The sequence below is a fragment of the Chiloscyllium punctatum genome, chromosome 32 (genome assembly GCF_047496795.1).
Source record: "Chiloscyllium punctatum isolate Juve2018m chromosome 32, sChiPun1.3, whole genome shotgun sequence".
Lineage (NCBI taxonomy): Eukaryota > Metazoa > Chordata > Chondrichthyes > Orectolobiformes > Hemiscylliidae > Chiloscyllium > Chiloscyllium punctatum.
In genome coordinates this window covers 38,492,417-38,508,097 of record NC_092770.1, presented here as the reverse complement: position 1 = coordinate 38,508,097, position 15,681 = coordinate 38,492,417, and the positions used below count along the sequence as shown (strand labels likewise).

General features: G+C 40.1%; 1 protein-coding gene across 1 annotated transcript in view; it reads right to left on the bottom strand.

Annotated features, from left to right (window-relative positions):
- kcnq1.2 (potassium voltage-gated channel, KQT-like subfamily, member 1.2) overlaps positions 1–15,681 on the bottom strand; it is a 567,343-nt gene that overhangs the window by 527,213 nt on the left and 24,449 nt on the right. Inside the window, exon 2 of the mRNA XM_072552112.1 lies at positions 11,487–11,577. Coding sequence (XP_072408213.1) covers positions 11,487–11,577 — 91 coding nt within the window. The remainder of the gene's footprint in view (positions 1–11,486; positions 11,578–15,681) is intronic.

Genomic DNA, 15,681 nt, shown 5'->3' with positions numbered 1-15,681 from the left:
GGTGGTGTCCTTGGCCCAACCACCTACAACTCCTTCAAATGACCTTCCCTCCTCCAGAACATCAGGATTGAAGAAGTTTGAAGATGGTTGCACAATATTCAGCACCATTTGCAACTCCTCAGATACTGTAGTGATTCATCTAAAATTGCAGTAAGGCCTGTACATATCTAAACTTGGCCCACATGAGTGCAAGGCAATGGCCATCTCCAACAAGAGAGAATCTAACCAATCACTCCCTGGCATTTAATTGCATTATTACCATGAAATCTCCCATTATCAACATCCTGGAGGTTGCTTTTGATGAGAAATTGATTAGACTATTCTTAGCTACAGCATAGCTCCAAACGCAGGTCAAAGGCTAGGAATCCTGCAGGAGGTAACTGACCTCCTGACTCCTCAAAGCCTGTCTACCATCTACAAGACACAAGTCAGGAGTGTGATGGAATACTCTCTACTTGCTTGGATGAGTGCAACTCCAATAACATTCAAGCAGCTTGACACCAAAGACCAAACACTAGCTTCATTGGTAGCACATCCGCAAACCTCACTACTGGTGCTCAGTACAATAGTGTACACCATCCACAAGAAGAAACTCACCAAGGCTCCTTAAATAGCATTTTCACAAACCCAAAACAACTATCCTCAAGAAGGATAAAGTCAACAGATACATGGGATACATACCACCACCCGCAAATTCCCCTCCAAGACACTCATTCCTGACTTGAAAATATATTGCCGCTCCCATCCAGGAACTCACTCCCTCACAGCATTATGTGTGTCTGCACCAAATGGATTGCTGTGGTTCAGGAAGGAAACTCACCATCTTCTCAAGGCCAACTAGGGATAACTCAGCCAGCAAATCCCATAAAATGATATTGTGTTTTTTTTTAAAATGAGAAGGGGCATGCTATTGGTACCAGCAGTGCTACATTGGTGGTTTCAATTAAGTGATGATATTGAATGTAAATGAGGCATCTAATAGAAATGCCTGGCACCCAACTTCCTGTGTGACCTTTTCAGTCCTAGAAGGACAAACCGGTAAAACTTGCACATGCCATATGCTGGCTTGATTTGTTTCCTATACTTCAAAATGGAGCTCCAAACACCCGGTATGTTCATTTCCAAGTATTACTGGTATTTCCCCTCTAGGCAACGTCAATGAGAGCTCACATCACTAGGAGTACGAAACATTGATTAGACAGTGATACACTGGTAGAACGCAGATTGTTCATCTTCCCATGGCACTGGAGACCAGTTGTCTTGGCCCAACCAAGGAGTACTGACCTCCACAGCCACTTCTGTCAAGGCTGGCTTCCTCAGTCACATTGGCCTCTTGTAGCCATCCACAGGGGGAAAAAAAAAGTTCCCTTCTGTCCTGGAGAGCTTTCAGGAGAATCTGCAAAGGAGGCATTGCTAAAGAGTGCCACTACTTTTTGTCAGGTCTCTGACGTTTCCTTGCTTTTTCAACATGGTGCCAGGATGGTCCTGGCAGGCTTGAGAACTTACTTCACAAAGATTTCTTGTCTTATTTGGATGTGAACATGTAATGAGCTGAATGGAACACAATTGCACAGGAAAACCAGACCTAGCCCGGAGAGGAAGGTTTTTTGCTCTTCTTACACCCACTTCTTCTCAAAAGAAAGAAAAATCCACCATATGTTTCAACCAATATAACTGCTGAAAATTGAAAAAGAATCCTACGATTGAAATGTATTTTGAGTTACTTTATGGAGCAGTTTATGAGCAAGCTTCTGCTCATTTCCTTTGAACTCAGGAAAATAGTTAAGGCAGTTACAGTCATGTATTTGTATCAATTCACCAACAATATAAATGAAGTGCAATTAACGGGATTTACGAGCCTGTGTTTCATATTTCTTTAAAGCCAAAGCTTAATGTAATTAATTTGGATAATTAAATGTCATCTTCCATTTATTCCAATGAGTTTTTACATAAGTGGTTGCAATATTTTTAAAACTGATAAAAAGGTGAAATCCGAGAATTTATTGCAGACATGCAAGCAGAACAATAATTTTAAAGTTTGATAACATTTAGGTCATTTAAAGTTCAAGAATGTAATGTGGGAGGTATAATTGACAGGGAAGTTATTGAAAGCAACCACTACCTGTTTATTAACTCACTTATTTTAATTGCTCAAGGCAAATGTTTGAACTAGATTGTTTCAAGAAATGCTATTTGTTGCTATTGTATGGGTATATTGTTTAAGCTTTGAAAGACTAACTTTTATTGAGCTAATGATTTGACAAATTAAATTTAAAATTTAAGTCATATTAAAATGTAATACATTTTTCACAATCATGTGATTGCATCCAAGCCTCTTGTGGCTCAGTAGAAGTGCCACTGCCTCTGGGCCAGGAGGCCTGGGCTCAAGTACAAAAATTGCTCCAGAAGAGTATCATATTTTTCCAACGTCATGTTGATGGGTTATCTACAAATTTATCCAAGAATAATGTACAACACTCTCCCAACATGGCCTGCATTTCTATGGAAATCTGGTCTGGAATAACCAGCCAGAAATGCAAAGCAGTACTAGAGTAAGCCAAGGTTCAAGTGGAGCAGTAATCCAATGTGGATTGCTGCTCAACAGAAGGTCTGAGCTGTTATCTTCAACATGGGTATAAGTATCTTGTGAATCACTAAAAAAAAAAGCAACTCATTAAGTTAAACTTCAAAGTGCTTAGGCACAGAGAGATCTGGGTGTCCTCATGCAGGAGTCTCAGAATGCTAGTATGCAGGTACAGCAGGTAATAAGCAGGGCAAATGGAAATTTGGCATTTATCGTAAAAGAAAAGTAGAACAGTCGGGAGGTGTTGCTGCAACTGTACAAATCATTGAGACTCCATCTGGAATGCTACGCACACTTTGATCCCCTTACTTAAGGGAGGATGTAATTGCATTGGAGGCATTTCAGATAGGGTTGACTAGATTAATTCTAGAGATGAAAAGCATGTCTTCTGAGGACAAATTGAACTGTTTAGACCTATAGAATCCCAAAACGTGCACAGAGGCCATTTGGACCATAAACTCTCTGGAATTTAAAAGAATGAGAGAAGAATTATTGGAAGTACAAGATGCTAAAAGGGGATCAACAAAGTATGTTGAGCAGATCGATGTTTTCCCCTTGTGGTGCAATATAGATTGAGAGATCATAGTTTTAGGCTAAGAAGTAGCAGACTTAAAACAGAGAGGAGGAGAAATTATTCTTCTCAAAGGATCATGAATCAGTGGAATTCTCTACCCCAGAGTGTGGTGGAGTCAGGAAACTGAATAAATTTAAATGAGGAGATTGACAGATTTTTAATCAGTAATGGGTTGAACGGTTATGAGGAAATCAGGCAGGAAAGTGAAATTAAGGCCGAGCTGATATCAAAAATGATTGTATTAAAACAGCAGAGAGTTTGTGTTGAATTGCAAAACACTTCAAAAATCCTTAATTTTCAATAGTTCTATATAATTCATAAAAATATCACATCCAGTTATTCATGAATTCAGATTTTAAAAATTTCCTTTCTTCCCCCCACAATAATGTTGAATTGAGTCTCAGATGCAGATACCCCAATGCAACTTTGGGATGTGTACATCAACTGGTCCAGCTCACTTCCTGCTTGCTTCTTATTGGGATATGAGAATTGACCCTTACTGATTTCACATCTAAACAAAAGTAGAATAGGTGCTGGGGCAGAATTTTCACTGGCCAGTCTTTATGCCAGCATAGACAGGAGATGTGCACAGGGTCCCTGCAAAATCAACGGGTAAACAACACACTTTTTTCCACAATAAAGGAAATTACTCATCATCCTTATATTATATAGAAACATAGAAAATAGAAGTAGCAATAAGCCATTTGGCCCTTTGAAGTCACTCCTGATTCAATATGATCATGGCTGATCATCTAATACAGTATCATGTTTATGCTGTCTCCCATATCCTTTGATCTCTTTAGCCCCAAGAACTCTGTGCATCTGTTTCGTGAAGGCATTTGATGATTTGGCCTCAACTGCTTTCTGCGGCAGAGATTTCCACAGGCTCACCAGTCTAGGTGACGGAAATTTTCTTCATTCAAGTCCCTAATGGCCTACTCAGTATCCTTAGTCTGGACTTCCCAGTCATCAGGGACATCCTTCCTGTATTTATCCTGTCTGGTCCTGTTATAATTTTACAGGCTCCTCACATTCCCCCCTCATTCTTCTGAACTACAGTAAAAATAGATCTAATCAATCCAGACTGTTCATACATCAGTCATGCCATTCTAAGAATCAGTCTGGTAAATTTCAGTTCCACTCCCCTCAAAACCAGAACATTCTTTATCAGGAAAGGAGGCCAAACTGAACAGAACACTCTGAGTGTGGTCTCAGAGCCCTGCATAACTGCAAAAGACATCTCTTCTCCTGTACTTGAACCCTCGCGCTTTGAAAGCTAACATACCATTTGCCTTTGATGCCTGCTGCACCTGCATGCTTATTTTCAATAGTTGGTGTATGAGGACTCCTGGGTCTCATTGTACCATCTCCACTTTCCCAATCTCTCACCATTCAGATCATAATCTGCCTTCCAAATTTTGCTACCAAGGTCGATAACCTCACATTTATCCATGTTATACTGTATCTGCCATGCATTGGCCCACACACTTATCAAGGAGAAAGAGAGGACTGCAGATGCTGGAGATCAGAGTCGAGAGCATGGTGTTGGAAAAGGACAGCAGGTCAAACAGCATCAGAGGAGAAGAATTGACATTTTGGGCATAAGCCCTTCATCAGGAATCTCACTCAACTCGTCCAAATCATACTAAAGCATCTCTGCATCCTCCTCACAGCTCACCCTCCCACCCAGCTTTGTCTCATTTACAGGCTTGGAGATATTACATTTCATACCCTCATCCATTAATATATGGGGAAAAGACCCATTTATTTTTATTCTTTGTTTCCTGACTGCCAACAAGCTCTTTACCCACATCAGTAAACTACCCCCAATCCACTTTAACTTTATGTGCTAATCTCTTTTTTGGGACCTTATCAAAAGTCTTCTGAAAGTCCGAGTAAACCACATCTACTGGCTCCCCATTATCAATCCTAGTAGTTATATTCTCAAAAAATTCCAGTACATTTGTCAAGCAGGATTTCCCTTTTGTTAATCATGTCACTGATCATTTCCAAGTATTCCAAGTACATCTTTAAGATGATTCTAGCATTTTCTCCACTGCTGATGTCAGACTAACTGGTTTACATCTGCCTGCTTTCTCTCTACCTCCTTTTTGTGTTTAAAATAAAAGGCGTTACATTAGCTGCTCTGTAATCCATAGGAACTCCTCCAAAGTTATAGAATCTTGAAAGGTGACCATAAATGCTTCCACTATTTCTAGGTCAAACTTTTAGGTATTCTGGGATGGCTTGGTCTTTAGTCCCATTAACATCCCCACCACTATTTCCTTACAAATACTGATTTATTTCAATTGTTCCCTCTCACTTGACCCTGTGTTCCTATATTTTTGGGACAATAATTCCATAGCAAATATTGGCTTATCTGACTTTAATCAATGTAGCACATTTAACCCTACTTTAGGAGTGATATTGGTAGGATATATTATTTGTCCAAGATTATATATAAAAATATACCACAAAAACAAATTGCTGGAGAAACAAAGCGGGGCTGGTAACATCTGTTGAGGAAAAAGATAGTTAACATGGAGTCCAGTGACATATTATGCCTCAGGATTTGTTTCTCTTGTACATGATTAAATATTGATGGGTTTCCAGTTACATTTAAGTATGTGCACCCGATGTCTGATCATGCAAGGTGATGTGGTATTTGAGGAGTGATGTGTGTGAAGGAATGTCCATTGTTTTGGTATATTTAAATCTTAAAATTAAGTCAAAGTCTTTGATGACTTCAAAGCTTATGGGTAACAATGTCGTAGAATTGGTCACATGTTTATGTAACCCATATTCAGTTTGTTCAACACCACCAGTCAGTAAGTATGGAACTGCCATTATAGCTACCATCAACTGCTTTACAGTCAAGTAAATAAGAAAGAAAGTGTAGGGACAGTGGGGAGTTGGTAGGGGGAAAGAGACGTGTGATCACAGGCGTTGGTAGGCTATGGGGAAATGTTGGTGGAATGCAGTGGCAGGGAAAAGACAGCTGAACATCCCTGACTGGTCTCAGGTTTTCTTCAATGCATGAAGGTGTTGCTGCCACAATAAATAATTGTCAATCTTTGCCTATTAAACTTGTCAAATGTTTGTCGCATTTGGTTTCTTGAAACAAAATGACTTAATGACTTGCAAATAACATAAGTTTTTTGTCTATACATCTTCAAAAGGCTGAACTACACTATAGGGTTAGTTTAACCACACAAAACTAAAGCAATATCTCCCTCTAGCAAAAACTAATAAGATTGCAACATAAGAAATACTTTCCACCAAAACATGGGGACAGAGAAGAAACGGAATTAGAAAATGATGGCCAATAACTCCAAAGAAAAGTTCAACACCAAAAAATAAGCCAATAGCATGTAATTAACATGAGGAATTCAAAACAAATACCTCAAAGCATCTGCATAGAGAAAGGAATGAAAGTTTTTCTAGTTCAAACATATCCTTAGGACTGCAATAAAGAGACTTGCAGGAAGTGCCTAATATTTGTACTGAGCTTCTGACATCATTCCAGAGGGGACAATCCTGGAATAGTTTAAGAAACTATTATAATTATTTACTAATTAACCTGTTCAGAGACATGGTTTCACACCTCAGGAGCAAGTGGAACTTGAACGAGGTAACTATTAGCCCAACAGCAAGTACAAAATCACTGTAGTCCCGCAAGAAAGTATATATATAGCCATAAAAGTATTGTCCAGAATGAATAAATTAAGATTAAATTCCTCATCCAGAAGTATGGTCTGATTTTGTAATAATCTTAAAGTGCAAAATAAATAGATTTAAGGTAAATTGCAATAGTACCAGACATTTACTCATACTGACTTCCACAGAATGTCCCAGAGAAGAATGACAGACACAAGAACTTAAAGTCAAGCAAGCATCTAAAAATAAGACTCTAGCCATTTAGATGTACTTTAACTATTAAGCTCTCTCACTGCTAAGGAGAATAAACCTTCTATCCAGCAGATGTCGAGAACTTTACATGCATTTGATGTCATTAATTACAAAACTTGCTGGAATTAACTCAGACTTTGTAATTAACTTCTGTCCAGAAGATTATACGCTCAGCCCCAACCATCACAGAAATCAACCTTCAATCCAAGGACTCCATTTCCATAGTTCGTTGCCATGGATTGGCTGACAAAGACTCATCGCACTCCAGTAATGCTCTCTTACAACCTCTTCCATCAGGTGATGTTAAAGCAGCTTGAGCACACGCATCAGCAGGTTGGGGCAAAGCCTCTTCCTGGCCATTATTAGACTGATGAATGGACTCCGTAGCTTCAAATAATGCTGATTTGCTCATGTTGATCTTGAATAGTGCACACCCTGTGCAGCCTAACCTGCATGTCTCTAAATTTTTTTTTACTCTGTGATATGTCCTTGCTTACTATGATCCGCCTGTACTGCTTGTAAACAAAGCGTTTCGCTGTACTTAGGTACATGTGACAATAAATAAATCAAATTTGGTCCAATTGAGAAACTTGACGCTTCAGATACTCAATGTCATAATAGGTGCATACCTGGCAACTTAGTCTTCAGCCTTGTAGTTGAACGTTTCCCCTTATAGCAAAGTGGTTTTCAGTGCTTGTCATAATTTTTGCCCCATATGTACAGTCAAGGCATCCAAGAGGACCAAGGTACACTGTGCCCCTGGGTCAGAACAGTACCCAGTTGGAGAACAGTAACTCAATAATTTGTGACTGAGAGGGGGCAGCTTAGCACGGAAAGCAGCAAGTAGTTAAAGGGCAAGGTGTTCAAGTAAAAATGGGGCTTGTGGGGTTAAAGGACATAATGATGCAGAGGTAGTGCATGTGTTTGATATGTATCATGAGGCACACATGGCAAACAGTGCATAAAGCTATAGGGCTTGGTAATGAGTTAGTGGAACATCTGACAGTCTGGCGGGGGGAGTTGGGTCATTTCTCATCCAGGGATCTGGTTGTATCAGTCAGGTGGATGGTCCAATTCCAATTCAGGGCTCAATTCATTTTCACACCAGGGAAGGACACAGTCACTCCTGGAAGTCTAGCAAAATCAGTTTAGGACTGGATCATCGGTCATTCGGGGAGATCTTGCACATTTGATTTGGGAGGATAGGTCACTAACAGTCAGGGGCATTCTACAAATTCAGTCTTAGGATGGGCCAGGTTCAGTCAGAATGGGCTACACATATCCCAGGGGGTGCTGTTCTGGCTTTCACCCAGGCTGTAGACAATTCAAGTTTGGGGATTAGATATGAAAGCAAGTTGTGAGAAGTAAACAAAGACCTGCAAAGGGATAGAAATTGGTTAGGTGAGTGGACAAAAAGTTAACAGATGGCACGTAATATGGAAAGATGTGAATTGGCCACTTTGGCAGGAAGAGTAGTAAAACCGATCATCTAAATAGTGATTGCAGAATTCTTATCTTATATTTCTTGTTACTTACAGTGTGGAAACAGGCCCTTCAGCCCAACAAGTCCACACCGACCCGCAACCCGCCCAGACCCGTTCCCCTACATTTACCCCTTCACCTAACACTATGGGAAATTTAGCATGGCCAATTCACCTAACCTGCACATTTTTGGACTGAGGGAGGAAACCAGAGCACCCGGAGGAAACCCACGCAGACACGGGGAGAATGTGCAAACTCCACACAGAGAGTCACCTGAGACGGGAATTGAACCCAAGTCTCTGGCGCTATGAAGCAGCAGTGCTAACCACTGTGCCACTGTGCCGCCCACTAAGGCTTTGGGTAAAGATAATAGCAAAAAGTTATATAATTTAATATATTCAGGGGTGGTTAGATCTTGATTGATCAGGACATTAAGAATTGAATGGTCAGGCAGGAAAGTGGAGTTAAGACCACACTCAAATCAGCCATGTTCTTATTAAATGGTGGAGCAAGTTTAATGAATTGAATATCAAAGTTAAACATTTCTGGAAAGTTCACAAAATTTACCAGTTTACTTATCTTTCAAATCCACATTGACAGAAAACATCGACCAATTTTCTGTACGTGATAAGAATAACTATGTATTATAAATAAATAGACTAACTAAAAAGTAAAGAATAGTGAACTGTCAGCATATAGTTAAGCGTCTAATACAATTGCCATACATGTACAAACACAGATACCACAAGAACATTGGTGTTATGAATAGAGAGAAAGGCTGGGAAAGCAGATCAATGGTCCTTGTCCAGAGTTTGCTGAAATAATCATTTTGGCTTGTCAGGACTTGCTGCTTCTTAATCTTCGTTCTCTAGATACATTCACTTGATTTTAAGAGTGCAGAGCAATTTATTAACATTTATACATCCCTGACTTATTGGTGCAGCGCAACAGCTTGCAGCAAACGATGTGGGGAAATGAACCGGGTTTCTTCAAGCTTGAAGTTTTGTTTTTGGACTGTAGAGAAGATGGCTCCATCCTTTACCCTCTTTTGAACTTACCATCATTATGTTGGATAAATTCTTCAAATTATGTTCGCCTCACTTAAGCATCACTCCTGACCAGTTAACAACCTCCATAAACAATCCCCAAGGAAGTTTGTTGCAAAATAACTTAATAATGATGTGTCAGCTCTGAAGAGAAAGGCAAACTCCTTGTTTTACAAACATCTGCTGTCATACAATGCTATTCTGTTTCAGGAGTAATATGATTTTATATTTAGTTTAAATATGTAGTAATCTGTTGAAAACTCAACAGCTTGTTACTATGTGCCTTGTTAGCAGCTGTTCCTGCCTCCCACAATAAATCAATCTTCTGCAACTTGATTCTTCCAAATCTTCATCTTTGAGGTGCAGGAACAAAATTGGTAAATAGACTCCATGAAGAAATCATGGCATCCAAAATTGTTCTAGTCAATTACATTGGAGCTGTTTTCAAGACACAATCATTATAATTATCTTTACTGAATTACTTTTACATACTAATCAAACCACAAGCATAGAAATTCTTACAAATCACCACATGATCTGATTCTACAAACCATCAACGGAGAATCAACTAATAGTTCTGTCTGAAGGCACACGTTTATTTGTATATCTACAATGTTAATTCATGGAAACCTTTAATTCATTTTCTGCATTCGTTCCTTATCAACTCATCTTCCAATGGAAGTAATGAGTAATCTGGAAATTGGAAGCACAGGTCATCTACTATAACATATAGACATTGGGTATTTAGAAAAAAAGTATTTTTACAAGTAAATAAGGTACTTCCACAAGAATTCAGCTTTTTCAAAACTAATAAGCTACTCGCTGACTTAATTACTACTTTAGAATTTGGTAGAATTTAGAATTGCTGAAAAATAAAAAATAACTAATACTCTGAGTGGAATTTAATTCCCCTACTCCCCACCTAGCGTGTGGGATAAAAGGCAGTGGTGTCAAATATAATCGGTTGTGAAATAATGAGTGGACATGCATCATTTTCCTAACTGCCTCCAATTAAGATAGGGGCAAGAAAGGTCATCATCATGTAGTCAGAAGTCCATAAGTTGCCCATTAGCAGCCAATTCATCCCATCACCACTTTTACTATATCAGTGATTTTGGGGAGAGGTGTGGTAGCACACACCACATTACAAGCTCAGAACATGGGGTGGGATTGAACCCTCCTAAATCAGACACTGCGCTCCATCAAATGCCCTCTTTAAAATCCCCATCACTCTCCACAACAACCAACTCTGCCTGAATGGTCCCAACCAGAACCCCCCCCAACTCATCTCTTGTGGGGATTGCTATAACCCCAACATTGGCCACTACTCCTCAAAACATTGCTGGGACTGAAGAGTTGCTAAAACATCTGATTGGCAAGCAGTTATTACAGGCAGCCTCTCTACATTTCAATGCATAGGAACCCTAATAACAAGCAATTGATTGATTGATTGAATATTGGTTCCCTTCAGGACTCCCAAAAATGAACAAGGCAGGATTGCCATTAGTTTTTCAGCAGATGGACTGGGTCACAAAGTAATTTACTGATGACAGCTATGTTTTCTTTTTGCTAACAATCAATCCTAATGAAGTTTTAAATGGCTTCCGTAACCAGGTTTAAGACAATGACTAAATCCTCAATTTAATTATACAACATCACCTTTATACTTTTATCTATACCAAAGATTTAACCATGGAAATTCTCGAAAGAATTACATATTTCAACTTGATCATCATTCTACCTATTACAGAAACTGCCTATTCTCAGTTCTATTGACTCAATAAAATTAAAACGGTCAACATTGTTAATGATATTCAGCTGATTGGCACTGCTAGTTTTATAGCAGTACAATAAGGTTGTTGTAGAGGACAAGAGGATCCATTCTACTTACCATCCAAAACAAAGTTCCAGTTGCAAAGTCAGCATAGTGATCAATGGTAGATAGTACACTGAAGATCAAGCAAATCAACACCATCAAGAACCTGTAAATTTTTAGAAAAAAAAGGGAAAAACATGTGACATGTTGAAGTTAAAATGAAATGATCGCTCAATTATGACCTCTGATTTTAATCCCATTTCTATTTATTTCATTTCCTGTTAAAGATGAAAAACTTATTCAACATACTCAAGATGCAACTTGTGCAGTAGTGAAGAGAATCAATAAAAATTATAAAGGCGCAATGAAAGGGACCGATTGAACAATTCAATGAATGATTGAAATGGTAAATTAGATGTCTACTTTTCCTATCCACTAAAGTCAATTAAAAGTGTGCACTGTTCAAAATTGTGATGCCAATTTGTTTTTGCTCATTTGCTGTTTCTGTGGAAGACCAATTTCACCCCAGTATTCTTTAAGCGCAAAAAAGTTTTTGGATTTTAGAACATAAGCTGAATCTATTTCTTTACAAACAAGATGTAAAAGTGTCCAATTTTCATCCAAGAAATAGGTAATGGAGTTATGAAATTCTGTGGCTTGCCGCACCAATCTTGGAACAAATAGCCTGCAAAAAAGGGGTTATTTTCCACTCTGAATGGGCTGGATATAACTAGATCAGGCACACCACTCCTGGAAACCATGCAGACACATCTACAGAGTCTTCTGAACATTGAGACAAACTTGTTAAAAGGCCAACCTCAACATTCTAGGAATTTTCTTTCTTTGTTCACGGGCTTTGGGCATTGCTCGCTCAATAGTCCTTAAGAGGATGCTGATGAGCAGATATCTTAAAGCACAATAGTCTGGGGTCGGGTTACGCACTCTGAGCTGTTGAAAAGAAAATTCCAAATTTTTGACTTAATGACTGTGAAGGATGGCACTATAGTTCCAAGTCAGATGACACGTGGCTTGGAGAGGAAATTGCAGGTAATAGTTTTCAATATATCTACTGTTCTGCTCCTTCTGGGTGGCAGACGCTGTGGGTTTGAAAAGTTATGTCAAAAGGAACCTTCGGGCATTGTCACAGTGTACCATGTACATCATACACACTGCTGCCATACAAATCATTGGAGGACAGAATAAATGTTAAAGGTATTGAGTGATGTATCAATCATATGGGTGCTTTGTGTTGAGCTTCAACTATATCTAGAGCTGTTCTTGTTCAGGCAAATGGACCGTAGTTTATCACATTCATGGTTGTGCTTTACAGATGGTGTGCAGGATTTACAGAATTAAGAAGCAAGTTACTTACATGTAATTCCTAGCTTACTTCTCCTCCAATACCTGCCTCTCTCATTCCAGAAAGACAACTGCCCACAATATTCTGTCCTATTGTGACAGTGTGCCACCTTTCATTTGACTCGTCACCCTTTGAGGCGAGCATCCAGACTCTGACTGGCTCAAGCATGGTCTTGACTGGTAGTGGAGGCTGCCCCGACTTGCTGTGTAGTGAACTCTTCAATGTGACTGAGGACTGCTGACAACTATGACAAACTTCCTGGCTTTGCATCTGCTCCAAATGGCAAAGCAACAACAATGAGGCTGGTTTCGATAGATGAAGGGGAAAAGTGCAAAAACAAGAAACACTGAGCGTTCAGCCAGGGACGAGCACTTATGACAGCAAATGAAGACTCCGGACAGGCAATGTGGTCAAGCCATGTGCTGGTTTACATGTATCTGAACACAATGTTCTCACTGCAACAATACAATGGTATTTCCTAGTGCAGCCTAATGGTGCAGAAGCATCCTGTAAGTGATCAGATATGTGCCATGAGTTTTCTTAAAGTTTGACATATATTGATGCAATGTCTGTTAACATGAGGGGCATGTGGTTAGTGGCCAAAAAGCATGCCTTAAAGTATTGCTGCCTGGTTTCCAACATGGAGGTTATTCAGAGAAATAGGTGAGATGAAATTGGCCGGGTGCCTAACATCTAGTTTGTTGGACATGTTTTGCAAGATGTGAACTTACAAGTTAAAAAGGAGGCAAGGTGGGCCAAGGAGCTTAAAAAAATACTAAATCTCATCAATTGGCAATTCGCCACTTCTTGGAAAGAATCTTGCCATGCCTCAAGTGAAAAACATAAAAGCTGGAGCAGGATGATCTTGATATTATTGCATTTCTTGTCCAGTTCCAGATCCCTTTAAGATTCCGCAGTTTGTGTCACTGACACAAGCAATCCCATCATTCTTCGTGGGTCAATAATTGCATAATTGTTTGACACTCAATCATAAAACTAACATATTTAATTTGAAAAGCTTTTTACTCACTTCCAGACAAAACAAAGGACAAAGAAAATTACAGCACAGGGACAGGTCCCTCGGCCCTCCAAGCCTGCGCCGATCCAGATCCTCGATCTAAACCGGTCACCTATTTTCTAAGGGTCTGTATCCCTCTGCTCCCTGCCCATTCATTTATCTAGATATATCTTAAATGATGCTATCATGCCCACTTGTACCATTTCCACTGGCAACGCATTCCAGGCACCCACTACCCTCTGCGTAAAGAACTTCCCACGCACACCTCCTCTAAATTTTTCCCCTCTCACTTTGAACTTGTGACCCCAGCAACTGAGTCCCCAACTCTGGGGGAAAGCTTCTTGCTATCCACCCTGGCTATACCGCTCATGCTTTTCGTAGGTCTCAATCAGGTCCCCCCTCAACTTCAGTCTTTCTCATGAAAATAATCCTAATCTACTCAACCTCTCCTCATAACTAGTACCCTCCATACTAGGCAACATTTTGGTGAACCTTCTCTGCACCTGCTCCAGGGTATTCCTGATGAAGGGCTTTTCCCCGAAACGTCGATTTTACTACTCCTCGGATGCTGCCTGAACTGCTGTGCTTTTCCAGCACCACTCTAATCTAGACTCTGGTTTCCAGCATCTGCAGTCATTGTTTTTACCCTGCTCCATAGCATCCACATCCATTTGGTTTTGTGGCGACCAGAACTGTACGCATTATTCCAAATGTGGCCGAACCAAAGTCTTATACAACTGTAACATGACCTGCCAACTCTTGTACTCAATACCCTGTCTGATGAAGGAAAGCATGCAGTGTGCCTTCTTGACCACTACTGACTTGCATTGCCACCTTCAGGGAACAATTGACCTGAACACCCAGATCTCTCTGTACATCAATTTTCCCCAGGACTTTTCCATTTACTGTATAGTTCGCTCTTGAATTGGATCTTCCAAACTTCATCGCCTCCCATTTGCCCAGATTGAACTCCATCTGTCATTTCTCTGCCCAACTCTCCAATCTATCTATATTCTCTGACAGTCCCCTTCACCATCTGGTACTTCACCAACCTTAGTGTCATCTGCAACCTTGCTAAATCAGACAACCCTATACCTTCCTCCAGATCATTTATGTATATCACAAACAACAGTGGTCCCAGAACAGATCCCTGTGGAACACAACTGGTCACAAATCTCCATTTTGAGAAACTCTTCTACTACTACTCGGTCTCCTGTTGCCCAACCAGTTCTCTACCTAGCTAGAATATCCTGGACCCCATGCGACTTCACTTTCTCCATCAGCCTATCATGGGGAACCTTATCAAACACCTTACTGGTCCATCTATATGACATCTACAGGCCTTCCCTCAAATCGACAGAATTCTTTGAGGAAGTGACAAAATTAAGTGGGTAAGACATGACCTTCCCTGCACAAAACAATGTTGCCTATCACTAATATGCCCACTTTCTTCCAAATGGGAATAGTACCTATCCCTCAGGATCTTCTCCAACAGCTTCCCTGCCACTAACGTCAGACTCACCGGTCTATAACTACCCAAATTATCCCTGATTTGGAGATGCCGGTGTTGGACTGGGGTGTACAAAGTTAAAAATCACAACACCAGGTTATAGTCCAACAGGTTTAATTGGAAGCACACTAGCTTTTGGAGCGACGCTCCTTCATCAGGTGATTGTGGAGGGCTCAATCGTAACACAGAATTTATAGCAAAAATTCCAACCAAAGAACACACCTGAGAATTAAACACACTGATCAGAACTTTGGATCCAGTTCTTCAGAGCTCCCTACGCGCCCTCATCCCACGTACTTCTCGTGTAGGCGACTTCTACTGCCTTCCAAAAGGTACACAAAGCCAACACACCGGGACATCCCATCGTGTCGGGCAATGGGAC